The sequence below is a fragment of the Python bivittatus genome, unplaced genomic scaffold (assembly GCF_059951505.1).
Source record: "Python bivittatus isolate LINGU-HERP-01145 unplaced genomic scaffold, Pbiv_v1 ctg000160_np1212, whole genome shotgun sequence".
Lineage (NCBI taxonomy): Eukaryota > Metazoa > Chordata > Lepidosauria > Squamata > Pythonidae > Python > Python bivittatus.
Genome location: NW_028277076.1, coordinates 3776137 through 3804028, shown reverse-complemented (window position 1 = coordinate 3804028; position 27892 = coordinate 3776137). Strand labels below are relative to the sequence as shown.

Below are 27892 nucleotides of genomic sequence, written 5' to 3'. Positions count from 1 at the left end.
GTTTTCAAAACTCTTTAGTTTCGTTCTGGGGATCGCCAGTGCAGTCTGGTCTTTTGAGGATTTCTAGATTAGGAAAGGCGAAGTAGGTTCTCCTCTGCTTTTTTCAAGGTCTCCAAAGAAATTTGCACTCCGAATCCCATTCTGCCATTGAACCTAGGAAAAGCAGAACAGGAAGGGGGGCAATGCCAACGTAGGGGCCAAGTTATACATTCAAGTGATCGTAGTGGCTTTTTAGGGTTTCTTTCCCTCCTGCCAAGTGACCTGTTTTTGTGTTGTTGAAGAGGTGCAGTGAGCTCCTCTACTTGCTTAAGAACCTTAAATGCCCCCTTTGCTGGACCGGATCAAAGACCCGTCAAATCCAACACTTTCTTTCCCACCATATTCTTTGGGGAAGACCGAATGCAAGGACTAACACAGCAGCTCACTCAGAACTGGCTGAGGGTCATGCTGTCAACCCCAGGGTGCAGGCAAAGGTTTCCAAACAGCTTGCAGGATGCAAACAATTATTCCCCTCTGGCTGAGCGGGAATATTAGAACATAAAAAGAACTCCACTGGATCATATCAAAGGTTGGCCTACTGCACTGTGCTGTTTCCCGGGATGCCAAGATATTTTGGGAAAGACAGAAGGAAGAGCATCAGGGCAATGGCACCCTCTCACACATGTTCTCCAGGCAGGTGGTAAACTATTTTGAATTCTGGAAGTAAAATGAGGACAGCCTAAGCCATTCATAGCCTCCTCTTTTGTTTCTTGAAGCTGGCAGTTGCAATTCAGTCATGCTCTTCTGTTTGAAACGGTGAGCCCAGTGTGTTGGGGGCTATGGCTGCTGCGCTTAACAAGACGTTTTGGGTCTGCACACTTGTACTCCTTTCTGGAGGAGAGAAGTTCAATCTGGATGTCAGCTGCGGGTGCTTGATATGTTTTGAACAGAGCTGATAGCTTGCCAAAAGAATAATTCTAGCTAGTCCAAGCAGGGAAGGACTCTGCCAGCAAGTGTTAACAGATTCATTTCCAAAGATCCAGGGATGAGTAGTGTGGCTTACAGCAGTACCCCACCCACAAGAGGCCTCTAGAAAACCCCCAAAACAGTACGAACAGAAGAAACGTTTAAAAATAAAACTGACAGGAGGGAGCTCCGAAAGACAGTGGGTATGCAATGCTGATGAACTATTTCATGCGTGGCAGGTCAGGAAGTCACTCTGGCCTGATGGAAAGCAAGTGTCTGTCTAAAGTCTGTCACTTTAGTTTGAAAAAACATGCAGTATCACAATGGGCTATGGGTATTCACAATATTCACAATGCACATTGTTTTTTGGGCCGTTCTGGGTGGCTGGTGAGCCAGGAAAAAAGCATGTGGGTGCAGGATGCAAAAGACTTCCAATTCCATTTAATTTAAATATAGCTAGATTCAAATGAAGTACAGTCGATACAACCACTTCTAAGGCACTGATTTCTCCTCTCTGCTACGTTAAACATAGTAAGGAAGGTCTATGGAGGCTGAAGCCAAGGATTTCTCAGGGGAAAGATTCACCTGCGTCTCTGGAACATCCAGTTTGGTGACGATCATGTGGTTGGACATACATTGTGTTCATCACAGGTGGATCGTTGCTGTGATGTTCACAAGTGATTTTTGGAGAAGATCAAAGCAGAGGAGCTGGGCAGGACATCCTCCCCGCACGCCTGTAGTCGGGCGTGTTGGAAGTCTTGAGTCTAGCTGGGATTGCCAACTTCATTTCCAGCCTGTTCTCATCAGTGCTGCATTTATGCAGAAGATAGCCAGCCAACCAGACACATGACTGCATTTTGCAATTGCTGGAATTGCAAAAAAAAAAAAAAAAGAGAGAGAGAGAGAGAGGCAGAACAAGAAGAAAAGTATTGCAGTTTGCCATCCAGAGCTGCTTTTAACGAATTTCATTGAAGCTGGTACGTTCACTTCCTCCAAATATATCCTCTGTGTGTGTGTGTGTGAGAGAGAGAGAGAGAGAGAGAGCTCTTCTGTAGAAAGAAAACATGCTACGCTTCAGCTTTGTGTGCTCCTGAAAAAGGCAGTGGGGATTTGTAATGGAATGCCTTCAAGAAGCATAAGGAGGCTTGTAAGTCCTTTTCCTTCTACATACCCAACCCTAAGTTATTAATTTTATTGATTCTTTAGAATTGCTGCTGGTTAGAAAATTGGCTCACGCACTAGAGATATGGATTGCTTTAATAACGAAAGGGATTCCCCCCCGCCCCTTGCCCTTTGCTTCCAGTATCTGTTTGTTCTAGAGGTCAGGGCACGCTTTCCAGGACCTCACATTAACTCTAGCTGAGTAATGGGGCAGGACAAATTCAGAACTTACAAGAGCAGGCTGGGAATGCTAGGCTGGAATTTTAAAAGGTCCTTTTGTGATCCACCAGAACGAGAGGCGGAAGCCCCCCTCTCCAGAATGGACAGGAGGGAGTCCCTGGTTCCCAGCAGCATGGTCTCAGCATCTTTTGACATCTTCGAAACAAGATCAGCTGCCATGTAAAGATCTCTTCTCCCACCCTGTAAGACATTAAATCCAGAGTTGAAATGTTTCCTGAAGGCACCATGGAGAAGAATACAAGAATAGCTTTTGGGAGTCCAGATGTTAGCAACCACTCTGAGCAGCTAGCTCCAGTCCGTGTGGCCAGAAATGAAGGATGCTGGGAGTTGTAGTCCTACAGGACAAGAATGGGCCCATCCTGAGTTTGGGAGCTTGCCATTGTGCATAGTTTCACAATGCTTTACGTTGGCTTACAGACATTGTAGCTTCTAAACTCCATTGTACAGGAAGAATAAGCTATCCGGGTTCCACAGCTGTTCCTATGCACTAAGGGTCTGCAAAGCTCTGCCTTTGACAGATCATCTGCTGGGTGGCATTCCTGCTCTAAAAGCCACCCTTTTGAAACTTCAATTTTACAGGGGTCTTTTTTTCTATGATGGTGTAAGTCTTGGGTATCCTTCACATTTCAATTCCACTTTAAATGCTCTACAAGGCTTCTTGTTGACTCTGGGAAGTCCATAAAAACAAAACAGCATGACTAGGTGAAATGTGTATGGATATATATGCAAGCATAGACACCAGAATTCGTGCCTCTTTTTTGTAACAATGGATTCACCTTCTTTTCACAGCCTGACATTAAGGCACATTATGGGGGAAAGGTTGGCCTGAGTAATCTTAAAACATGAGTCATGAGAAGCAAACGGTATCCTTCATTCTTGACTGGAACTGATAGGACCCAAGAGTTTTGCAACTGTGTTGAATCCTTGATAGGACAAAACAGTTTTGCAACTATGGTGAATCCTCAGGCACATTGGAAGTAAAGCAGTGACCAATGTAGTTAACTCCCATTTGATGGATGCTTCCTGCATTCTTTTAAAAAATCCCTATAATATTCTGGAAATCCATATTTTGTCCACATTTGTTAGAAATATTAGCCTGAAGCTTTGACGACACTGGAAACAGGTCAATTACCTTTGGATTCCCAGGTGGTATCATGTAAATATTAGATGCAAGGGAGCTACAATGGAAGAGGGCAATTCCTATTCTGTCTTTGTGGGGTTTTTGGGTGCCCTCATGGACCATTTTGAGACACAGAACAGGAAGGCTCTATTTAGATTCTTTTATTAATTCTGGTAGCTTAGTGTTTGTACACTTAGATGTGTTGGAAAAAGCTAACGTTAATAAAAGACCTGGCAGAGTTGGAAAGAATTTTTATAACCCAGCTTCTGAAAGCAGAACAGAAGAAACCACAGCTGTGGAAAAGCTTTGGATTTTTCCAGGGTTGGTTTGTAGGACCTGTTCTGCGTAGATCAGAGGTGCCCAGCCCCACCCAGATTGCTTGTGAGAACATAGGAATTGCTTCAGGGAATGACTCAATTGAGTTATGAGAGAAAGAAAGAACGGGAGCACGCTGGAAGAGGTTCAGGATGGAACTCCCCAAAAGACCTTGCTGGACTTCTGAGTACCATCTGATGACCTTTTGATCTTTACCTTCAATTGTCTATCTTCTCTTGGACTCTACATGGAGGAAATGACATGATAAAATGCTTTATTTCTCTCCCACTAAGGATATTCAAGGAGGAAAGACAGACATTGACAGCTGAAGTTCTTGTTGTATGAATTACACAGTAGGACATCTATTCAACATGATTTGTTGCAGAAACCAAGTCACAGAAAGTGAAGAGGAAGGACTACCGTTCAGCATCACTTACTGTTGGAATCAAGGAGAGGACCACTCCGATTTCTGGAGGAATGGTAAAATAAGCCATCGGGCACAGTTGGTGACCAGTAACAGGAAACTTGTAGCAATAATAATTTTGACCCCTATTTGGCTTTTCTTTTAATAATTTAACAATATATTTTAATGAAGAGCAGTTTTAGTGCCTTATGAGCAGAAAGATTAAATGAAAATCATTATCATCTTAAGAGCTTGTGTTAAGATAAGGATGGAAATATTCATATTATCGTGATTAGATCCTCTGTGATTACTTTCTTATGTGCAATTTTATGTGTTTATCTGACATTTCATGCTTTCGTGAGTTCTCTGTGATATCAGCAGACTATCAATGTCAATATTATGGAGTGTATGGACAAAATCTCCTGTTTTGAAAAAACAGATCTTAGACAGCAGAGCTACAAGAAATGATTGTCAGAAACTTTGCAGTCAGATGGCTCTTTCCCAGCTTTCTTAAATAGACCCCCTCCAGTTGTTTTGGCATACGATGACAGGTGTTTAGGGATGATAAGCCATCCGAAATATTCTTGAGAAACCGGTGTTGGGGAGGGGGGACTGGGGCAGATTATGTTGATCCAGAAGGGCTAACTCATAGCACATTTCAAGCCATCGTAAGGGCGAAAGGTTTGGCAGATGGGATTTTTTAATTTGGCTTTCTCAGAAATCAAGAGGCAGTGCACAGAGAATTGCCAGCTTGAAAACCCAGCCTGTACAGCTGTTGTATGATGGGGATATGGAAGACTGAAAAGCACCAGAACTCACTGCCACGGCAGACAGAGCGGGCCTGGGTAGACTCTTGGTCTGACTCTACACATAAGACATCAAAATATTCAATAAAGTTGGACTCCGGCAGCACCTCTCTTTCAGGAAATCCATTTCTATGAAAACAGTACACCGTTCGACCGCATTGATTAAGCTAGGAAAGGCTTAATGGTAATAGTCATTGGCTGAGTTAGGTAGCTAAAATGAGGTGGGGGAGTTTGTAGCTCATTGTGTTGTGGGAATTCAGCCACTGTCATAGCAGGTTGTGTAAACCTGGTCATCGTGTTAAGCTAGAATCTGGCTGTGGTCTAGCTAGCGTGTGTCATGCGAACACAGGAACGGGGCTTTCTAGATAATACTGGGCTAAACCCTTGAATGGTTTACTTTGAAACAGGCTACTTCCAAGCCTTTTGTTAAATCAGCCACAAGGACTAGAATCTTAGTTCTTTTAGAACAAGGGCCAAGGCTAGCATATTCTTGTCAAGGAGAAGATCCCATCTCAACCCACGGCATTGCTAGGCTGTATAAAAATTATACGTAAATGTGTCAAATTGTTCCAGACAAGATGTTGTTTTTTATCTAGCGATTTCAGTGTCAGAGTCAATGCAACCTGACAGACAAGTGGATATTTTTTTAAAAAATATATATATTTGTGTATTCTTGCACTGTACTCAGCTTAAACAGATATAAGTAAGTAGACCTTGATCTGAGATATTTTCCGGAGACTTACCGGTGCGCACAGTACTGTACGTGCTTTATTGCAACATGTTAACCAAGTTTCCCAACAGCGTGACTTAATGAACTACATTAAGCTTACTCCCTATCATTCTGAATAGGTGGATGTTCTGTCTTCCAAATTTTATCTATTAATCCTCTTTTTCAAATTTGTCATGCTGAAAAGGCATCTGGAATCCTGATCTTAATAGATGCTGGCTTTCACCTGAGACACAGGAGTGGGTAACTGGGAGTGCCAGTGCTTGTGAAGAAATTTGAAGTTATGCTTCTGTCTGGAGCACAGGATACAGGGTTGCCCATCACACTAAGCCATGGCTTACTTGATAAGCCAGAATTACCTTGATGAATATATTGCACTAAGCCAAAAGGTGGTGTGCTTGGGTTTTGTCTTAGTAGGTTGTGTGAACCCAGGTGTCATGCTTTCTAAGCCATGGTTTATGGCTTACTGTGGATTGTGGAATTGGTTGACTGTAGTTTAACAGGCCAGGTTTCAACAGTTCATTTTCCAAAGGGTTGCATTGCAGACCTCCTAAATGGACAAGTTCTTATGGTGCTGACGGCTCACAAGCCTTGTGGATCTCCTCCTTTCAACATGAATTTTTGGGAAGACAAACTGAAGACTTTGGGAATAGAGGTGAGGCTCTCGATCTTGTTGAAACCCGCAGAGCAAAAGCGGTGCTTTTAATAGATTCCTGTTAGAGGCAATGCCATGTATTTATCTCCTGCATGCATGTACCTACATGTGTTGTTGTATGTAGGAGAAAGTACGTATATAAATAGTATACATAGGTGTTAACAGTTTGGGATCCACCAACTCCCAGTGAACAGTTACACATATATAAAAGCAAAATCTGCTTCAAACTAAGCTTGAATTGCTGATGACTCCATGCATTCTTCTTGTCAGCAATGAGAGTGTAGTTTTTCAACCCTCTCTCTCATCCAACTGACAGTTGTGTAACATACTGGGTGTTTCTGCTCAAGTATTAACCAGTTCTACTCCTGCTTAGCTTTTTTGATCAGCCAAGTTTGGTTAGATGCTGCCACCTAGCTAGGCCCTTTTTAATAGTCTGCAGTGAAAGAATTAACTCCAGTTAATCTTACTCCTAGTTTAAGCTTTGAATCATTGGATCAAGTCGCTGGAAAGGATCTTGGTGGCCATCTTGTTCATGTCTCTTCTGAATGTAGTGACAGACCCACCGATGGATAGTTGCTCGGCCTATGTTTAAATGCCTCCAGGGAAGAGAAACTCACCATCACCTGGAGCTGCCTCTTCTGCTATTAAGCAGTTCTTCTCCCAAGTACATTCCCCCTGATGTTTAGCCCAAATCTCCTTTGCCAGTTCCACACGTGAGTCTGGTGTTGTGTGGTTATCCCAAACAGGTGACCGCTGAGCAATGGGAAACTTTGATTCAACAAGCCGTGCTGGAGCCAGAAATGAGAACCTACATATCGTATAACTCCAGAGGGCTAAGGACAGCCCTTGCTGCAGTAAGAGTCCCATATAACAAAGGGGGTAATTGGGGTGTGCGATGTTCTGTTGGTGACACAGGGTTATATGGCATGGGTTACGACCTTACCAAGAAGGGGGTTGAAGTTATGAAAAACCTCATATATGGGGACATGACATAATGTAACATCAGTATCTCTCTCTTCTGAGAGCTTAAGAGAAGGTGGACTGTATACCTCAGTGATTCTCAAGCATCTTGCTCTCAGGACCCCTTTACATTCTTCAAAACGATTGAGAACCCCAAAGAGCTTTGCTTCGTGTGGGCTACATCTATTGATAATGACTGCATTAGAAATGACAGCTGGGACATTTTGTAATATTTCTTTATTTGACTTTCTGGACCCCCTGCAAAGATCTCAGCGGTCCCCAGACCATGCTTTAAGAACCGCTGGTATACACCATTCTGATAGATCCCTTTCTGCCGTGATGCTAAGCACCAGAACTAATGTACTGTATATAGTTATCTAAAATGCAACAGTCCATGAGTTCAATTCCTGTTAGAGGGTTTGAACGCTGTAGAAAAGATCTGGCTATGTATGTCTAAGGTGTCCCCATAAGGAGGAAGCTGGTTATGGACTACCTCCTGGCGGTCAATATATTGGAAATACCACACAGGACCACATCCAAATATCTCTACCATGAGAATTTAAAGAAAGGTGGACTGCGTATATGGTTCTGATAGACCTTATCAAGGAAATTGATCAAGTGGGGCAAAGGTCTCTGAAGCTTGCTTTCCAAACCTCTGGAAAGACAGACTAGGTGGCAGTTAGGTCCCCCAAATTAGACCTACTACATAGCATTTCAGTGAGAAGGAATCTTTCAATCTCCCTGTGAGATTCCCCAGCCGCTCAAATGCCTAGTTCTCCTTGGACAAGTTTAGGATCCCACCCCCTGTTCTACATTTCCCCCCATGAAGATTGGTTTCTGTTTCTTTTCTATTCTTCTCTTCCCTTTCTTGGCACTTGAAGTCCTGCACCTATTACCCTTTTCTATGGGATTGGTGTCCTTTTTACACTCAAAGAATGAGCATAAGTCAGGGTCCCCAATCTAGAGCTTTCAGATGTGTTAGGTTGCTGTCTTCATCCTTCTCAGCCAGCCCTAGCACATCTGGGGGACACCAGATTGAGAAGAACTGGCAAAGGATGTAGAACTCAACGCAGCGTTCTTGGGTACTAAAATGGTTTTCTATCTAACTGCTACTAGGCAGAGCCTTGATTAGCCTTAACAAGTTATTTTCATCAGCATATCTTCTGATACAGCCCAGTTGGGACAGGGAGAAAGTGCTTAATCTGCTTTCCCTAAAGCCTAAATGCCTTTAATTTTGCAGGCTGAAGTAAATTTTCCCTGCCCTTATCTAGTACCTTGCTTCTTTCTTAGCTTCTGATCAGGTTGCTCTACCAAATTCAGTGACTGAACTAGCCATGTATAATTATAATTATTATTGCAAAAACTATTGTTGTTGTTGTTGAGGAAAGAACTGCTGACTGGGTCTCTTTCATTTCAGATTGTCTATGTGACTCTCTGGGTCAATCTTTATTCCATCCTGCAAATCTTTTCTGTAGGACAGTCTTGGAAAGTTGGTATTTTGATTACTCTGGTTGCCCTGGTGGTTGCTGTGATCATCCAAGTCATAATTTGCCACTATCAAAGAAAGGTAAGAAGTGACTGGATCATATTCGATTGCCAATTCCATGATGGATGAACATCTCTTGTACCTCCCCACCCCCCCGACCATGCTCCTTCAGTTTGATGGAGAAAAGAAATTGCTTTTGAGAGAGAGATATATTCATTCATTCATTCATTCATTCATTCATTCATTCATTCATTCATTCATTCATTCATTCATTCCTAAAGAAGAACATTTCATTGAAATTCCAGTAGTCAGCCGCAGGATTCTTTCATCTTTTTCAGTGAAAAGATGATAGAGGAACGTATATGCAAATAAATTGTCTTTCATGGTGCAATTGTCTCTCCCATGATCTGCTACCTCCTTAGCTTCCCACAATTCTGCATCCTGAAAGAACTCTACCCATGGAGCTTTTTTTCTTTTTTCTTTCCAGATTAGCAAGGGAGAACAGTCAGGGAGTTCTGTAGAATAATAGAAAGAAAGGAGAAAAAAGAGAGAAAGAGAGAGAAAAAACCAAACATTACCACCCTTTATCTTCTTGCCACAGAAAAGTAAGCTAAAATTATCCAGAATGTAATTCCAAAGAATTCTAAAAATACTTTGAGTTAAAAAAAAACAAAGGTCTCTTTCACAAGGAAAAAAAAAAATCCTGGGAAAATGAGAAACATGCTGGATTTCCTTAATGATTCATGACTCATTTAGATGGTACTGCTCATTATTGTAGTAGTAGCTGATTTTTTGGGGTGGGGTCCTTCTTGGTTTCCTCAAGGCCTCTGATGTAGCACTTGACGTCTTCTACAGACCACAGGATGACACACTGTTGGGGAGATTTGGTGAGCGGCAGATGGAAAGGATCAAGATGTAGCAAGTTGATAGAGAGTTTTGGCAGGGGTCCGAAGTGTGGAAAGATGGGGGAGGGGGAATGCATGGAGATGCTTCCTTTACTCTCAGAAGCTGATGTCAATATTTATGATGTTACACTGGTCAGGCATTGTGTCAGTCATACATGAATCTCGGCTTGTTTTTGGGTTGCTTTGATTTCTATGGTACTGGGTTTGGACCATAATCAAGGAAGATGATCATGATGTTGTCTTCTTGATGTCAACTTTGGCTCCTTTATCGGGGCAACTCTTAGAGGCCTGGATGAAAATTCGCCTAGGGTTGAAATCACTATCTCTTGGACTGTTCTGCTCTTTTATTATGGATACAGGGCAGGTCCCTCAACTGTGGATCTAGGCAGTTACGCTAAGGCAGGATTGGGCCGTTTGGGGAAGTCACGGAACACATTTGGCTTCCAAACCCTATTTTTATGGGATTTTTTAGTATTGTTTTAATTCTGGATGTTTTATGTGTTTTAGATATATTTATAGTTTTAATGCTTTTTGTAAGTCGCCCAGAGTCCCCTATTGTGGGGGAGATGGGCGGAGGAGAAATCCGACAAATAAATAAATAAAATTTTATTTCTTGCCTACAAATCTACTCTTGATTCAATTGTGCTGTCATTTAAACTGATTTCAAATTAAAAGTAATCAACTTTAGGTCATCTTTTCTTTTTCTGACCAGGGCTGTAAAACAACGATTTATACCTGTAAAAGTGATTTATTTGGTTTAGTTTAAAATACGTATGTGATTATTATTGGTCTTTTGTATGCTTAAGGGAAGAGATCTTTTAGGTTTCATTCTGCAGAAAAAATTTAGAAGTTAAAATGCAAAATAGATGTATTTGTTTAAGCTTAAAATATGTAGTTTATTATTACTGGCGTTCTTAATGCTTTTGCTGATTTGATTGTTGAATATTTTTCATAATTCAGTTATTGTTTAGGGATGAGAAAGGGGATGAAGAGGCCTTTTTCCCCCCAGTAATATTAGAAAAGGTGTTAACTTGCTGTTAATGCATATACTTGTTTATGGGGGGCGGGGGGGGGGAAGTCATCTTTTATATTTCTTTCTCTTTTCTCTTTCTTTTTGTTTGTAGGTCTCTTAGTTTTGTATTGGTGTGTGTATATATATATATCTTTAATATATATTAATATATCTTTTATATATATATAAAATAAAAACTTTAGGTCATTGGATGGCTCCGCATGCTTTTGACAATTTCCCTTCTGTCTAATTAAAAATCAGATAGCAACTTTTCGAGAAGCCTGTGGCACTTACTCAATACTTGTGCCGTCACCTGTCCTGAATCCATCATTTACTTTCTGTCCTGACCAAGAGGCTGGCCTAGATATGCCTTGTCAGATTGGGTACTACCCAGATGTTGAGACTTCAGCTCTTGGAGGTCATCCAGGCTGATCGAAGTTGGAGTATATGACTTCCAAAGTCATCGTTCTTTAGAAAGAAGTGGGTTGTTTTGAAGTAGAAACTGGGTGGCCATCCATCCAGAAGGTTGCAGTCATGTTCATTCCCCAAGATGGATGTCCTCCAAATGCCTTCCATCTCTTAAAATCCTCCTGCTTTTGTAGAGACAGCTGAATACCTCTTGTCTTCCTCCTTTTCCTTCTCATTTGCCAGATGAATGTGAATACTGATATGAGGCTAATGGCTGCCAACGAAGCCTTCATGAAATTTGGATTCTTGGTGGGGTTGACAGATATTTTGGACAAGAACTGTGCTGTCCCACAGGTATGTTTTCTGAAAGGGGCAACTTCCTAGTCTGAGTAGAGTACAGTGTAGAAGTGTGGCAATACTGTCACTGAAGATATTCTGCCCTCCTTAAGGTTTACTATGTAAAGCTGAAATGGGAGGACTTCAGATATTACTCAATTTCACATCACAACAGGCTCAAGAAGGGAAATTGTAGCTCAGCAACATCTTGAGGTCCACAGATTTCTCATTCCTTTCAAAATGCTCTCATGCTTACCCTCACAGTGACTGCAATGAAGAGAAAACTCCAGCCTCCTTGTGAGTAAATCACAATGCAGGAAATGAGTGTTTGTAGACTCAGTGCCTGCTGAGCATAAAGACTACTCTGTTGAAAGAGAAGAGGTGAGATCACCTCTACTGGTCCTTGGCCAGGAATATTTTTTGCAAATTTCTTCAATTGTTCCATCTCCATGAAATATTGTAGTATTACCTGCTGATTCCTAGTTAGTGGTGTTAATGGGACCTTCCAGTCCTGGTACACCATTATCCTCTCCAAGGAGAAGGAGAAGAAGAGGAGTATGAAGAGAGGAAGATTGGAAAAGTAGGATGAGGGAGGTGCTAGAGATTGGCAAGAAGAAAACTGAAGAGTAGAAAACTCCTGGACTAGCCTTATCAGGCCTGTACAAACAAACTCCCCCACACTTCTATGCTGCTTGGCCTTGAATGAACTTACTCCCAAGTACAGAACACAATTGATTCCTCAAGCTGGAAAGTCAGGATGGAGAAAGGGAACCAGTAAGGAGCTGAGGCTGGAGGGTCTATCAAAACTGTCCATGAGCGAGCCAGAGAACACGCCTCAATCTGCTCCTGCCAGACACAGTTTACATCCTTGGTCAGGCATTTTATTTTGAATATTCCTTTGAGTTCCCAGTCTGGACTGCTTAGACTCCAAAGAGTTTGTTCTGCTTTCCAAAACCTTGTCCTTGAATGCTCAAGGGACTTGGGAGAATCAACTTCAGTAGGTTCTCTACACCTTTGGAGAGGCCAGAGTTTGCTTTCAGTTACACACTAGTCAGCTCCCCACCTCTCCGTCTACAAGGGTCACTGCCACAGTAGAGTTGGAGCAGAATGATGGAACCATAGAATTTAAAAGTGCCATGGATCTTCTCCACACACCCCTGTGCTGTTTGCCTGGTGTAGGAAGTACAAGCAGGTAGAACTTCAGTTATAACCTCATAGTTTGTATTAGTTTTTATCTTCCTCTTAAAAACTTTTAATAAAATTATATGCATATATGTATGTATGTTATAACCTCATTAGTGATTTGTAGTGTCACCCAACCATCACTGGGATAACCAGCCTGTCCTTATAACTGACACAGGGGCACAGAATGAGGCTATCAGAGATGCAAGAAATCCCTAATGAGGATTGGCCTTGGCCAGATGGTGAATGCATCTCACCGTCAAACCACTGTCATTGTGAGGACTTTCTTCTCCTGACTAATTTTAAATGTGCTGCTATAAAATTTCCGCCTGCTGGTTCTCCTCCTGCCCACTGGGGCAGTTTTTCTCTCCATTTTGAAGTGTTTCTTCTTCCACCTTTTTTAGAAAGAGATTTTATGAATGAAGGTGGGGAGGTGGGATTGAAACTGGACCTCCTTTGTTGTTGTTGTTTAGTCGTTAAGTCGTGTCCGACTCTTCGTGACCCCATGAACCATATTGCGCCAGGCCTTCCTGTCCTTCACTGCCTCCCTGAGTTTGCTCAGTTTCATGCTCATTGCTTCAGTGATGCTATCTAACCATCTCATCCTCTGCCGTCCTCTTCTCCTTTTGCCTTCAATCTTTCCCAGCATCAGGGTCTTCTCCAAAGAGATCTCTCTTCGCATTAGGTGGCCAAAATATCTGAGCTTGAGCTTCATTATCGATCCTTCCAATGAGCAATTAGGGTTGATTTCCTTTAAGATTGACTGGTTTGACCTCCTAGCAGTCCAGGGGACTCTCAAGAGTCTTCTCCAGCACCACAGTTCAAAGGCATCAATTCTTCGGCGCTCCGCCTTCTTTATGGTCCAGCTCTCACAGCCATACATTACTACTGGAAAAACCATAGCTTTGACTATGCGGATCTTTGTCGGCAAGGTGACGTCTCTGCTTTTTAATATGCTATCTAGGCTTGCCATAGCTTTCCTCCCAAGGAGCAAGCGTCTTTTAATTTCATGGCTGCAGTCTCCGTCTGCGGTGATCTTGGAGCCCAAATAAATGAAGTCTGTTACTGCTTCCATTTCTACCCCTTCTATTTGCCAGGAATTGATGGGTCCAGATGCCATGATCTTAGTTTTTTTAATGTTGAGTTTCAAGCCAGCTTTTGCACTCTCCTCTTTCACCCTCATCAAGAGGCTCTTTAGTTCTTCTTCACTTTCTGCCATTAGGGTGGTATCGTCCGCATATCTGAGGTTGTTGATGATTCTCCCTGCAATCTTAATTCCGGCTTGTGATTCTTCCAGCCTGGCATTTCTCATGATGTACTCTGCATATAGGTTAAATAAGCAGGGTGACAGTATACAGCCTTGTCGTACTCCTTTCCCTATTTTGAACCAATCAGTTGTTCCATGACCGGTTCTAACTGTTGCTTCTTGGCCCGCATACAGATTTCTCAGGAGACAGGTAAGGTGGTCTGGTATTCCCATCTTTTTAAGAATTTGCCACAGTTTGTTGTGATCCACACAATCAAAGGCTTTTGCATAGTCAATGAAGCAGAAGTAGATATTTTTCTGGAACTCTCGTGCTTTCTCCATGATCCAGCGAATGTTGGCGATTTGATCTCTAGTTCCTCTGCCTCTTCGAAACCCAGCTTGTACATCCGGTAGTTCTCGGTTCATGTATTGCTGAAGCCTAGCTTGTAGGATTTTGAGCATAACCTTGCTAGCATGTGAAATGAGTGCAATTGTGCAATAGTTTGAGCATTCTTTGGCGTTGCCCTTCTTTGGAATTGGAACGTAAACTGACCTTTTCCAATCCCGTGGCCACTGTTGCGTTTTCCAAACTTGCTGGCATATTGAGTGCAGCACTTTAACACCATCATCTTTTAGTATTTTAAATAACTCAGCTGGAATACTGTCATCTCCACTAGCTTTGTTGTTAGCAATGCTTCCTAAGGCCCACTTGACTTCACTCTCTAGGATGTCTGGCTCAAGGTCAGTGATCACACCAGCGTGGACATCAGGGACATTAAGATCTTTCTTGTATAGTTCTTCTGTGTATTCTTGCCACCTCTTCTTAATCTCTTCTGCTTCTGTTAGGTCCCTGCCTTTTTGTCCTTTATCATGCCCATCTTTGCACTAAACGTTCCTTTCATATCTCCAATTTTCTTGAAGAGATCTCTAGTCTTCCCCATTCTATTGTTTTCCTCAATTTCTTTGCATTGTTCATTTAAGAAGGCCTTCTTATCTCTCCTTGCTATTCTCTGGAAATCTGCATTCAGTTGCTTATATCTTTCCCTTTCACCCTTGCTTTTCGCATTCCTTCTTTCCACAGCTATTTGTAAAGCCTCATCAGACAGCCATTTTGCTTTCTTGCATTTCTTTTTCTTTGGGATGGTTTTAGTTGCTGCCTCCTGTACAATGTTACGGACCTCCGTCCATAGTTCTTCAGGCACTCTGTCTACCAAATCTAATCCTCTAAATCTATTCATCACCTTCACTGTGTACTCACAAGGAATATGATCTAAGTCGTACCTGAGTGGTCTAGTGGTTTTCCCTACATTCTTCAATTTAAGCCTAAATTTTGCAGTAAGAAGCTCATGATCTGAGCCACAGTCAGCTCCTGGTCTTGTTTTTGCTGTCTGTATAGAGCTTCTCCATCTTTGGCTGCAAAGTATATAATCAATCTGGTTTCGGTATTGACCATCTGGTGATGTCCATGTGTAGAGTTGTCTCTTGTGTTGTTGGAAAAGAGTGTTTGCTGTGACCAGCTTGTTCTCTTGACAGAACTCTATTAGCCTTTGCCCTGCTTCATTTTGTACTCCAAGGCCAAACTTGCCTGTTATTCCGATTACTCCTTGACTTCCTACTTTAGCATTCCAATCCCCTATGATGAAAAGGACATCTTTTTTTGGTGCTAGTTCTAGAAGGTGTTGTAGGTCTTCATAGAAGCGGTCAACTTCAGCTTCTTCAGCATCAGTGGTTGGGGCATAGACTTGGATGACTGTGATATTGAATGGTTTGCCTTGGATACGCACTGAGATCATTCTGTCGTTTTTGAGGTTGTACCCCATTACTGCCTTTCCCACTCTCTTATTCACTATGAGTGCAACTCCATTTCTTCTAAGGGTTTCTTGCCCACAGTAGTAGATATAATGGTCACCCGAATCAAATTCACCCATTCCCGTCCATTTCAGTTCGCTGATTCCCAAGATGTCGATGTTCAATCTTGTCATCTCATGTTTGACCACATCCAGCTTGCCTTGGTTCATAGATCTTACATTCCAGGTACCTATACAATATTGTTCTTTGCAGCATCGGACCTTCTTTTCGCTTCCAGATACATCCACAGCTGAACGTCCTTTCGGCTTTGGCCCAGCCGCTTCACTCTTTCTGGAGCTACTTGGAATTGCCCTCCACTCTTCCCCAGTAGCATATTGGACACCTTCCGACCTGAGGGGCTCATCTTCCGGCATCATATCTTTTAGCTTTTTAACATTGTCCATGGGGTTTTCTTGGCAAGGATCCTGGAGTGGGTTGCCATTTCCTTCTCCAGCGGACCACATTTTGTCAGAACTCTCTGTCATGACCTGTCCGTCTTGGGTGGCCCTGCATGGTATAGCTCATGGCTTCACTGAGTTACGCAAGCCCCTTCGCCACGACAAGGCAGTGATCCATGAAGGGGTGGACCTCCTTACTTATGGTCTAAAAGCCAGGCATTCAAGTCCCTTATTTCTTTAGTCATCTAGTAAGGAGCTGATGTATTCCATCCATGATTCATTTGGCTCTTTGCCTCGGCAAGGAAAGATTAGTCAGAGGTCAGTGATTTGATAAACAAAAATTAATGGGCATCTCAGATTTTCTGTGTTTTCCAGCTGGAATGGGAGTTTTCTCAGACAAGGACTGTGCTGAAGGAACAGCTTGTGGTCTGTATCAACAAACAAACTTCTGTATGTGATATTAAGTTAATGTATACACTCCCTACTTCATATCCTTGATTTTCCTGTGTCTATCCTATGAAATGTTACAATTTTCCCACAAGCATTCTGGTTTCTGAAGATAAGACTTCAGGCTTTTGAGAGTCATAAGCAGATGTGAAGTTCTAGATGTGCATCATAAATGATGCAGCATAAGCATCTGTTAAAAATAAAACAAATGCTGCAAATTTACTATAAAGAATATTTTATAAGGGAAGAGGCAGGAGATTTTCCAGGGGCTTTCCTGATTATCTCCCTCCCTTCTCCTCTCCTTCAGTTATGGTTTGTCCACTTCAATGTTGAACTTTGCCTCCAGACTTTGACCGACTCTCTGGCAACACTGAAGAGAAGTCAGGAGGTAAGTTATGTGGTTGCTTTCTCCCTTCAAACAAGTGGACTCTAAGGTGCAGGAGGAAAAAAGCACACTTCAAATGCCTTTCTGCACAGTTGACTGAGTGTGAAAAACAGCTGGATGCCTTGTTGCAACAGATCAAAAGCCTACCATTCTCCTTCCTAGAATATTTATCTTGAAACTTCCAGGAAATGCAAAAAGTGAAAATGACATCTGAAGCCCTCTTCTCATGTTTCTGTCCCACTATGGCATTAAACAGCATGCTGCCTCTGATCCTGAAGTCTCTGTGTCAGCCCTTTGAGGTAGACCAGGTCCAGAAAGGGGAACCAGTTTGGTGTAGTGGTTAAAGGCACCAGGTTAGAAACCAGGAGACTGTGAGTTCTAGTCCTGCCTTAGGCATGAAGCCAGCTGAGTGACTTTGGGCCAATCCATCTCAGTTCTAGGAAGAAGGCAAGGGCAACACACTTCTGACAAACTTGCCAAGAAAACTGCAAGGACTAGTCCAAGCAGTCACCAGGAGTCAACACTGACTCAAAGGCACACACCCACAGAGGAAAAAAAACAATCTAGAAAGAGATACACAAGAACTCTACTTTATTGTTACAGGGTATAATAACTGAATCTTGAAAGCCTGATAGGAGTTCCCTCTCTCCCCTCTTACACTGAAGAGAATCAAGTTGGGGTAATCTTGAGTTTTTCCCTCACCCTCTCCTGCCCATCCTGCATAAGTTGATGCTTTCATAAGTCACTGAATTCCTTCTTCAAGACCACCTCCATATTCCTCCACAATCTAGTGAAACTCAGTTCTCCAAATCCTGATCCTTAAAGGACATGTAGGCTCCAGGTCAAGGTATTGTCTGCTTAGCCCAATCTTTTCAATGTTGATGAGCAGCATCTTTTCATCATCTCATGGTGGCATGGGAGATACCTGAGATCTGGAAACTTCTGCATTGTTATGCATCTGCCTGCTCTGTATCGTCTACTAAAATAATTTTAAGGATCTCCCCTTCTGCCTTACATACCTAGATGAGGCTTGGTTAGCTTAGCGACCCCAGCATGCTGGCTAGCTCTTGGGGCAGGGGGCAGACATGCTGTGGAAGAGTCCTAGAAAAGGGCACTGCTGGTATGGCTGAAACCTCAGCAAGAGCAGACTACTAAAAACAGGCAGTCACTGATAGAGAGGCATTGACTCTGTACCCGTGTCACCACCTCACAAGTAGCTTTGTGGTAGCCCCTTCCCTCCCATTCATGAGCATGCCGAATCAGAAGATCCATTCTTTGACCCACTCCTTTGGGCTTGCTAACCACATGTTGCTTTCTTTGAGCCATTGCTCTCTTTCCCCTCTGGTTCCCAGTCCGCTCTGAAGCACAATCTGGATCACATCTGCATTGTAGTCGAGACCGCTGTCCTGCCAGGTTGTGAAAGCCAACCGAGAGACCCTTTGGAAGAATCCTCACTGTTGCCTGAGAGAAGGAAGGGCAGCAAGAATTTCTTGACGCGCCGAGAACTCGTCCATCTTGTCCCAGACAGAGCACCCGAGGTAAGGATTCCTATCCAAGAGGGCTTTTCTTCCCTACTCCTTTGCTTGGAATCCCAGCCAAGGGATTAGCCAAGAAAGAGCCTGCCAAAGTAGCTATGCCTCTGGAAGAAACACTTTCCTCCATTTCCATTATGCCAGAACCTGCAGCCTTCAAACTCTGCTTCACTGAGATTCATCAAGGAGGAGCTCCCAGGGAGTGCATGTGACCTGTCACCCAGAACTGGGTGTGAGGGATTATTTCTAAAGCCCTGTGCTGCAATGAATATCATTATGACTCAGCTGAATCCTCTTCTAAGACACCCTTGTACTGAAAATAGTATTTGTTTTATACTCCTTAAAACCCACCCTGATCCCACAGGAATCTGAGTGATGTGCAACACTGAACCAAAAGGAAAAAATACACATAATCATGATGATAACAGTAATAATAATAATAATAATAATAATAATAATAATAATAATACCTAAATCCAAATCAACATCAACAACAGAACTGCATAAGGGAGATAAAAAAAAAACTGGATAGGACTCCAGGCAGTTGGTTAACTGAGACCGAAAGCACATTGGAATAAAAAATGCTTTAACTGACTTATAGAACTGCAGTAAGGTCTGTGATGTATAAATGTGGGGGCCACACATGGAATGAACTGAATGTGCTGCTTCAAACGTTGATGTAGTTGCCCTTTCCTTTATGGAGCATTTCCATTTCATCTTGCTTTGTCTTGGGAGAACGCCAATCCCTTGTGAATGCTTGCAGCCTCCCTCTTGTGCTCCTGTCCTGGTAGGGAGGACCGTGAGTGGAAACTCCAGGATGGACGCCTAATCTACCTTCAGACGTTGTTCTGCCCACCTACAGAAGCTATCATGGGTCAGTTGGACCTTATTCTAGCCTTTGGGATGAGACAGGGTCATGCCTTGCAGTGTTGCCGCTTTGTCCTCGAATGCTCTACTGCTGGCCCACCTAAAGGATTGTCTGGTTGGGAAAAGGACCAATCCCATTTTGAGGATCTTTAGCTTAAATAAACGATTGTCGTTATTTTCTGAGGGCATGCTTTCAGTATTCCCAATAGGCTCTTGAGTACCCAAATTCGACCCACCCTCTCTGTCTAGTCATTGCACTGGCAGGGTCAAGTTGTTGAAGTAGGACCAGAAGTAGACCTTCAGTTGGAGGCCTTCAACCACGGAAGCTCTCTGGATGACTGTGAGCTGACCTTGTGGTAATAGTAGAAAAATTGGTGGAGGGTGTGCTACAGTATTTACCTTTTCTACAATTCCTGGATTATACATCTGATAAATGAATGGGATTAAACTCTTAACTTAGATCTGCAGTTATGTGCAAGAATAGGGATTTGATTCATTTGGGGGTGATGGATTGAACCTGAGACTTTTCTCATGCCAAACTCATGTTCAGCCCCCAAGGCTTTGCGCTGGGCCAGCACAGAATTCATCAACTAATATTGACTCCTTACCTTGTTTCAGATAATTGCCCAGCAGCTCTTGACGATCTTCAGCAGCTATTATGTCAGGCTCTTAGTTAGTGGCCAACTTCCAAAGGTCCCTGCAGGGCAGCACAAAACCCTTGGCGATGAACCTTGCCTCTGCCAGTTTGTTGAGTCTACACTGCTGGGGAAGGAACTCTCTGGATTCCAACAGAGGTGAACATTATGTAGCAACCAAAGGTCTCAAAAATCACAGATTGAAGAACCAGAATCTGAACTCTGAGGGAACCAAGAATGATTTGTATTGTTCTCCATACCACAGAAGCGGCCCTAGAAATATTCTGGGAAATGTCTGTGCCTTGTTCTAAGGAGCAACTACATTGGACCAATGGTATATTTGGGTCAGGATCTGCCTATGACTTCTAAGAAGAGTTCTGTCACATTATATATTGTTTTGCTGGTCTCTTGATTGAATTTCAATGCATTGTTGGCTGCCCAGAATTGTGAGAATGAGATGGCAGCCATATTGTGATGGAATGGAATTATGAAGGCCAGGCTCAGGGAGATAAGCATTTTCTTAGCTCGCCAGAACAGTGTGGGAGGAACAAGAGGACGAGACTGGCACCTCTCTGAGGAATTCACACTGTTATGGCTGGAGGACTTTGGGAACTGGGATTTTAGTCTGGGAAGATTCTTGCTAGAGGTTGTAGCTAATAAACATAGCTGGACTGAATTTGCATGGTCTCTTGGAGGTCCTTGGGCTAGGCCTGACATCAATCTTCCCAGTGTTTATTTCCCTGAGCCTGGCCTTCATAATTCCATTCCATCACATAAATACATAAATGGTTTAAATAAATAGAAAAGGCAGCAATTTCCAGGAATTGGGAAACATCTTTTCTAGCTGGATTCTGGAAACTCAAGCCACAGTGTTATGGACTGAACTTCAGAGGTGTTTAGATCTTATGTGCCTACTTCAGAGAAAACCTCTTACATCTACCATTCTTACCTAGAAGACATGTGGGGCAATTCATGGTTGATGAATCAGATTCTAGGAAAGAGTGGATTGCTAGACTGCATTCTCACTTCTTTACTCTAATAGCTCAGCTATGCGAAGTCATCCTGGTATATAGTCTCACTGTGATAGTGTGGGACCATGCAAGTTGTGTAGGATTTAGTGTAGGTAATGCTCCTTTCCGTTCAAGTCATTTTTCTCAGCTTTTTAACGACTTCTACAAAGCATTTGGGGGCGTGATTTTCGCAAGGATAGAAAAATACATGTTTGAATGTCCCAGTCTGTTTCAGATTCAGGAACACACTACCCCTCAATTCCCTTGATTTTTCTAGAGTGGAACATACACCAAGTTATTTCTGAGGCAAAGGAGCAAGATCCCATGAAAGCCATGAGGAACAAAATGGTTAGTCTTAAATGTATTACAAGACTCCTTATTGGGTTTGCTGCAAGAGACAGGCACAGTGACCCCCCCCCCGCCCCCCAAACTGCTCCAGGTTGCAGAATGATTTTTATTTTCAGCAAATTGGTCATGGTATGTTCAAGAGGAGGGAACTATTTTTTAATCCTTTTCCTTTGATGGTCCCTTTTCTAGGTAGCTGCTATTGTCTCTGGGTGAAGAAATACACATTGGATCAACCAACTACATTTTATTAAATGAATATATTTCCTTTTGATTTAATTTCAGGATTGGGTAATTTCAAAGGTTATCTCTGCTGGCACCACAGGCACAGGGTAATCAAACATGTTCACCTCCGCTTCACGGAGTTTTTAAACCTGTTTTCATGTGTTGTCTGTGATGGCCAAGTAGAAGGATGAAAGAATCTTACATCTTCTCAGGTAGATACAGGACCAGACATCATTCCAGAGGAACTGTGTGGTCCTTTATTGGCCTCATGCCCCCATGGGCTGGCCCTGGATGGAACTGTTGCATTCTGTGGGCAACTTTGCCATCTGAGGTGTTCTTCGTCATCCACCCACAGGGTTACCTGCAAGAAAATTAAAATTTTAGGAAGGATAAGAGACCATTTTTAAGACTTGAAAAACAGATGTTGAGTACTTGGGAGGGAATGTCCTAAAAATACAAAACATCTGTGCTGTTTTGGGTCCATGAAACTTTCTATTTTTTTGTCTCTTAATCCCTTCTCAAATTTCCATTGTTTATTTCCCTCTCTGCTGTGACACCTTCCTGCCTCCTCTACTTTCTCTTATTTCAGGAAATACTTAATATTCCTCGCTATTACCAGCCTTTTAGAAATGTGCAGATGTTAGGCATTTTGGTCCCCCTTGGCTTGGTTCATGAATTGTGCTTTGGCATTTCCTTAATATAAATTAATGGATGGGATGGGAATATTTAAAAAATGCTATTATTGCCTTTGCCTCTGATGTGAACTCATTTGGAGGTGGTTGTGTTTTTTTTCCCCATTGTTGCCATATTTATGTGTTTGCTTTTCATTTTTGAAAATGTGACTTAGGAGAGTAGTATGCATTGAATGGGTGATGAAACTTCCTTTTTCTTTTCTTTTAGATTTTAGGGAAATGGGAGAGTGGAAAAGAAAAAAACCCTAAAACTGTCCTGTTTCTCTTCAACATGGTCCACTAATACATTCTTGGTTAGCTATCTTCTCCCTTCCTTGACCACTCAGAAACTGAAAAGTCTCCCAATCTTTCTTCACCTTCTTATTTTTACAAAGACCTTTCAGAAAATCTGTGATACTCTGTTCTTCCTAAATAGATGCCAGTGTCTCTGAAAATGCTTAACTAGATACCATAAGCTTGTGCTTATGGACTTAAGGGGTAGAATATAAGGACATATCCTGGATTTTCAGAAGAACTGTATGGTTATGTGGCTTCCAAGTGACCGGAAAACTCTTGAATGTTGGAGCATAGCTAGAGAAGAGGAAAGACTAATGAAGTTATTGATGAGAGAGCACATGAGAAAAAGAGAAGGCCATTGATGTCTTGTAAGACTCTGACCTGGCAATGGCTGTTGGATAAGTGATGATAATACATTCGGACAGTATGGTAATTGAAAACAGAACTGTTATTTGTCAAGAGAAGGAAGAGAGGAGGAAGTGCATCTCCATAGAGACTTGCATCTGTTCAACCAAGCATTGCATTGTTTCCCAACCATGTTCTGTGAGTGACTCAGTGCTTTGTTTTTTCTCCTTGTCAAGAAGCTCTGGCTTTTCAATGCCCCATTTCAGCTGGTTCCCTAGAGTCAAGTGACCTGTTTTCTGAAAATTAAGGCAAAAAGAAGGAAATCTTGGCCCCTGCAACTTCCTTGAGTCCAGGCAAAGATTCTACCTATTGCTTTGATGCAAAATACATTCCTCTTGATATTTCTTCTTCCACGGATGAGAAGAGAATATCAGTGATTTTTTCTTTTTAAATGGGAGAGATGCAAAGTTCTTGTGTGCATGTCCCTTTGAGTCATTTCTGACTCCCGGCAACTGCCTGGACTTGTCCCTGCAGTTTTCTTGGCAAGATTTCAGAAGTGGCTTGCCCTTGCCTTCTTCCTCCTAGGGCTGAGAGAGAGGAACTGGCTCAAGGTTGCCCAACTGGCTCTGTGCCTAAGGCGGGTCAAGAACTCATGGTCTCCTGGGTCTGATGTCTTAACCACTATACCTAACTGGCTTTCCATTTAATGATATCTCAAGGGAAAAGCAATGGCGTTTGCTTTTGGTTCCCAAATTATTAGTTGGAAAAGTAACATGCCCCCAGGGTCTCTTCCTGTTCTCTCTCTTTGATAACATGGCTGTTGCCAGCTTACAGCAGTTGAAGGATGATGGAAAGAGGATTCTAGCACAGTTAATAGACTTTTCCTTTCTTTCTGCATATAATCCCTCTGGTGGATCTTGCAGCTTCTTTGGCTTTCCATGCTTCTATTAATTCCCAAGGTAGAATTTATCCAAATGAAACTCTTTGGGGCTTTTTCAGACCAGAAAACAGAACCAGTCAGGAAGGCTGTAGAGTGTGATGGAGCAGAGTCGTGACACTGTTCTTGGCTGTCTTGTGGCAATACAGTAAGCTCAGAACTATTGCAGGAATAAATTCTAGCATGTTGAGAAGGAAGGAAGGAAGGAAGGAAGGAAGGAAGGAAGGAAGGAAGGAAGGAAGGAAGGAAGGAAGGAAGGAAGGAAGGAAGGAAGGAAGGAAGGAAGGAAGGAAGGAAGGAAGGAAGGAAGGAAGGAAGGAAGGAAGGAATTTCATAAAGAGAAGGAAGTTTGTTTTTTTTTTAAATTGGAGGACCCATTTGGCCTAGTATTAATTTTATATCTTTTTATTCCCACCCCCAGCAGAGATTTTCCAGTTTGCCTTACCTTTAGCTTGAGTTAAAGATTCAGGTTGCTCCTTATCCTTTTTACAGCAGAAGCAGCAGCAGGTTCTAATTTTTGCTGCCACATACCTGCAGGCTAGAAGCCACAGAAAGGAAAAAAGTAAGGAGAAATAGCAACACCCAGGTTCATCTAACCTGAACAAATAAAAATATATGGTAAAGATTTTGTCTGCAAGGATATGTCATGTCTACAACTCCTAGCACTTTCAGCCAACAGACCTACTAGCTCTAGGATTATGAGAGCTGGGCATTTGAATGGGTCTGTAAATTCTTCAACTAAATTAATTTCACTGGAGGAGGGCAGTCGTGGCATTCATGTTTAGAAGAGGCCAAAATAGCAGAATGCTGTTTTCAGAATGCTGTCATATATAACGTAACGTGTAAAGCAAGAGTCTAGTGCAAAAGAAAGCCTAAAAGAAGGGTTAATCACAGTGCCGAGATAATTCAACTGACATTTAATCCATTTTGCATAAAAACATCAGCTGTGCTCAGCTGGATCAGATCCAGTCCAGCAGTCTGTTCTCAAGTCTAATTGCACAAGGATGCCTCCTCAGCTTGCAACAGATGGCCTTCAGAAGCAGTCCCACGGCCATCAAGGCTAACAGCCATTGATCCCAGGACTTCCATGAATTGGCCCAACCCTTTTTTGAAGCCAGCTAAGCTGGTGGCCAGCACCACTTCTATTTCATCTGATTCTCTACAGAAATAGTGTATGCCGTGTACCAGATGGACAATCTCAGTTATTAAGAATCAGTTGATCTCTAAGATTTGGCAGAAAGTAGCTTGTGATAATAAAAAGCTGGAGGGGAGGGAGCAGAGAGCTAGCTGATCATTTTTCTTATTTATATAGGAAGTCTTTTCTGATGTATTTTAATTCATACTTATTCTATTTTAACTAATGCTTATTCTTTTTGCTGTAAACCTCCCAGGCTTGCTCTGCAGTGAGATGGGCAATGACAAATTTGAAAAATAAATAAATAAATAGATTTTTCCATGCAGAAATAGAGCGAAGTAGAATGCTTTCTCTTTAACAGTTGAGCATCCTTTGAAAAAAAATGTTACTGGGTGAGGAATCCTATCTTGATTGCTGAGCACCGAACACACAGAGGTCTCCAAATGTTATTCCAGGCAACCGCAGCTTAAAGGATTAGCTAAAGCAATAATTGAGAAAGTCCTTCATTCGTCTGAGGTTCTGCAGATCTGCTGCTCAATAGCAGACATTCTGGGATAGGTCAAATAATTTGATCTGATCTAAGAGCTCTTTTCTTTCCTGCACTTGAGGAAGAATGCCACTCCAGTGTACAGTCTTTATCAGCTAATCTGTAGTCTATGAACCTTTGGACCTTAATATTTTGCACTTGGCCATGCTGTTTAGAGTTGATGACAACTGATCTTGAAAGCATTTGCAGGCCACCAGCTGCCTCCATGCAAATGGGAGAGGAATTGGTTAAAGATTTAAAACCAGCTTTGAGGTTAGATCCTGTTTATATTATCGTTTTGCTTGGATTTCCAGCTATATGACACACAGTGATTCATCTCCACCCATGCCAGAATGAGAAACAGAGTCCTTACTTCCCTGAACATCAGACAGCAACCCAACACAATACGTAGGAGAGGCAAGGCAAGAAAAGTAGCTCCAGAGCAAGAAAAATTAGTAATGTAAATACTTGTGGATGGGTGTATGTAGGGGTGGGGGTGAATCCTAGAGTTGGAAGGGCTCGTTGAATCCCACCCCCTGTGCTCTGGGGAGGAAACCAAATTAAAGCATCCTGTCCAGCAAAAGGATTTAATCACCACCCTCAGTTATGAGGAAAAGCCCCCTTGAGACTGAAAGTTGACTTTAAGTAAAGTTGCTCTTGCTTACCACTGGAGATAACTCAGGCCATGTTTCTAAGGGTGGGAGAAGGGGTTCCCCAGTCCTCCCAATTGCGGGTTCACTGTGTGCCTCCTTCTCCTCTCTTCTCCTCTTCGAGGTCCCCAGCACCTTTGCACCAAGGACTTGCTACGACTGATTTCCTTCTGCAAAAGTCTATGCAACTTTCCCTCCGGGGTGTTGCCCAGAAACTCAGTCACGTGGGTGTCATAGTGGCAAGTAGGAAAGCTGCTTTGTGACTCAGGCAGTTGTTCTGTTTGCTTCACAATAGTGCAAGAAGAGGAAATGGATCAGATATCTCTGAACTTCAATGCACTAGAGTGGAAAGTTCAGTGCTCATAAAGCCATTACAAACAGGTATTTGTTTTGTTCTGCATTGCTTGAGGGGATAAGAGTTCCTGCAGCAGTTTTAAAAACAACTCACCACCATCTCAACCCTAGCTTATTTTCTATGTAGCTGGAGTCTCCCTTATCCCCTTTCCCAAGGCAAGGGAGACATAGTCTCCCTGGAGCCACGTTGAATCCTGAGTGTGTCTACGTGAGAGGCAGAATGTAGCTTTATAATTTTGTTTGAGTCCAACTGAATAGACCCCCCGTGTAAGTGCTCTGAGAAGCTTGCAGGGAGGTGGGAAATACAACCCAAGTGTGAGAGTTGGAGCCGGAAATCCAGGACAGGCTACAAGTAGAATGAACAGTGCTGTAATGAAGAGCCAATTGAAGGGGCAACGTGAGGCCTACAAGCAGTCCTTCTGCTTAACTTTTAGGCCATACAGAGAAATACCCTTGCATCCCTAGCTTGTTAGAAACCTTCAAATCTCTCTCTTTCTGTAGTGGCTTGGTTCTGAAATAGAGTATCTTATCTAGTCAGCTCCAGATTTCCTGGAAGGGCCCTCTCTCTGTCACTTTCTGAGGGTAGATCTGCATATCCTGAAGAAGGGATCCAATCACAAATGCATTGCAGGTCTATTCTAGTACTTCCAGCTTCCGAAGAGATGGAGTGGTAGTCATCAACGTCAGGATAATGCTTCATTTATTTTTTTCCCCCCAGTCTGCAGGTGCTGGGGAGGGTTTTTGGAAGAATAGAGGGTTGGGTGGCATTTTGTCTGGATGTGGAATTTGCAAACAAAGTCAGAGTTGTCTGACTGCGCATAAAGGTGAGGGATGTGTGTACATAAACCCCACATGACATAAATCTATACCTTCCTCTCATCATGACCTGTACATTTCCACCCTAGCAAAGTCTATTTGCTTTGCTCCTGGACTGTCCCTTGGGTTTGAGAACCACAGCCAACTTTCTCCCCACCCTTCTTCGTCACTTTGGACCAAAAAAAAAAAAGTATAAATGATCATCCTTTTGTTCCAGATCTCTGCTGCTGCTGAATTGCTTTTGTGAATTTGGTTTCACACAGTGCAGTCTCCAGAGACATTTGTTTATGGCAGGCAATGTTCATGGTACCCATGGGTAAAACTTGGCGTCAAGAGCTGCTAAACGTAGTGCTGATTTGCACAAGGTTTTAATCTGCCTTGAGACAGTCAAGGCAACCGTAGCGTGCCCCTACCTGGAAACACAGCAAAGAGGACAGGTTTGAAAATTCAGGAATATAACAGAGAAGAATAGGGACAGGAATAGGTCTATGACTTATTGAAAACTGCCTGTTGTAAAACCAGTCATTACCTTGTGGTGCTGAGGCTGGCCTATTTCTTGGTT

The 27892-nt window shown here is 42.6% G+C and overlaps 1 protein-coding gene and 1 long non-coding RNA gene across 2 annotated transcripts; one reads left to right on the top strand and one right to left on the bottom strand.

Moving 5' to 3' along the window:
* Window positions 1-1823: 1823 nt before the first annotated feature.
* Window positions 1824-20641, top strand: TMEM268 (transmembrane protein 268). The gene is made up of 9 exons (XM_088146954.1): window positions 1824-1922; window positions 4075-4261; window positions 6263-6372; window positions 7119-7226; window positions 8750-8899; window positions 11387-11497; window positions 16908-16988; window positions 18338-18523; window positions 20003-20641. The coding sequence occupies exons 2-9, from the start codon at window positions 4123-4125 to the stop codon at window positions 20180-20182; spliced, it is 1065 nt and encodes a 354-aa protein (XP_088003080.1). The 5' UTR covers window positions 1824-1922; window positions 4075-4122; the 3' UTR covers window positions 20183-20641.
* A 965-nt stretch (window positions 20642-21606) lies between these two features.
* Window positions 21607-26351, bottom strand: LOC103057398 (uncharacterized). The gene is made up of 3 exons (XR_456825.4): window positions 26176-26351; window positions 24295-24387; window positions 21607-21960 (listed from the first exon to the last, which is right to left on the bottom strand). It is a non-coding gene; the product is annotated as an uncharacterized LOC103057398 (long non-coding RNA).
* Window positions 26352-27892: the final 1541 nt, after the last annotated feature.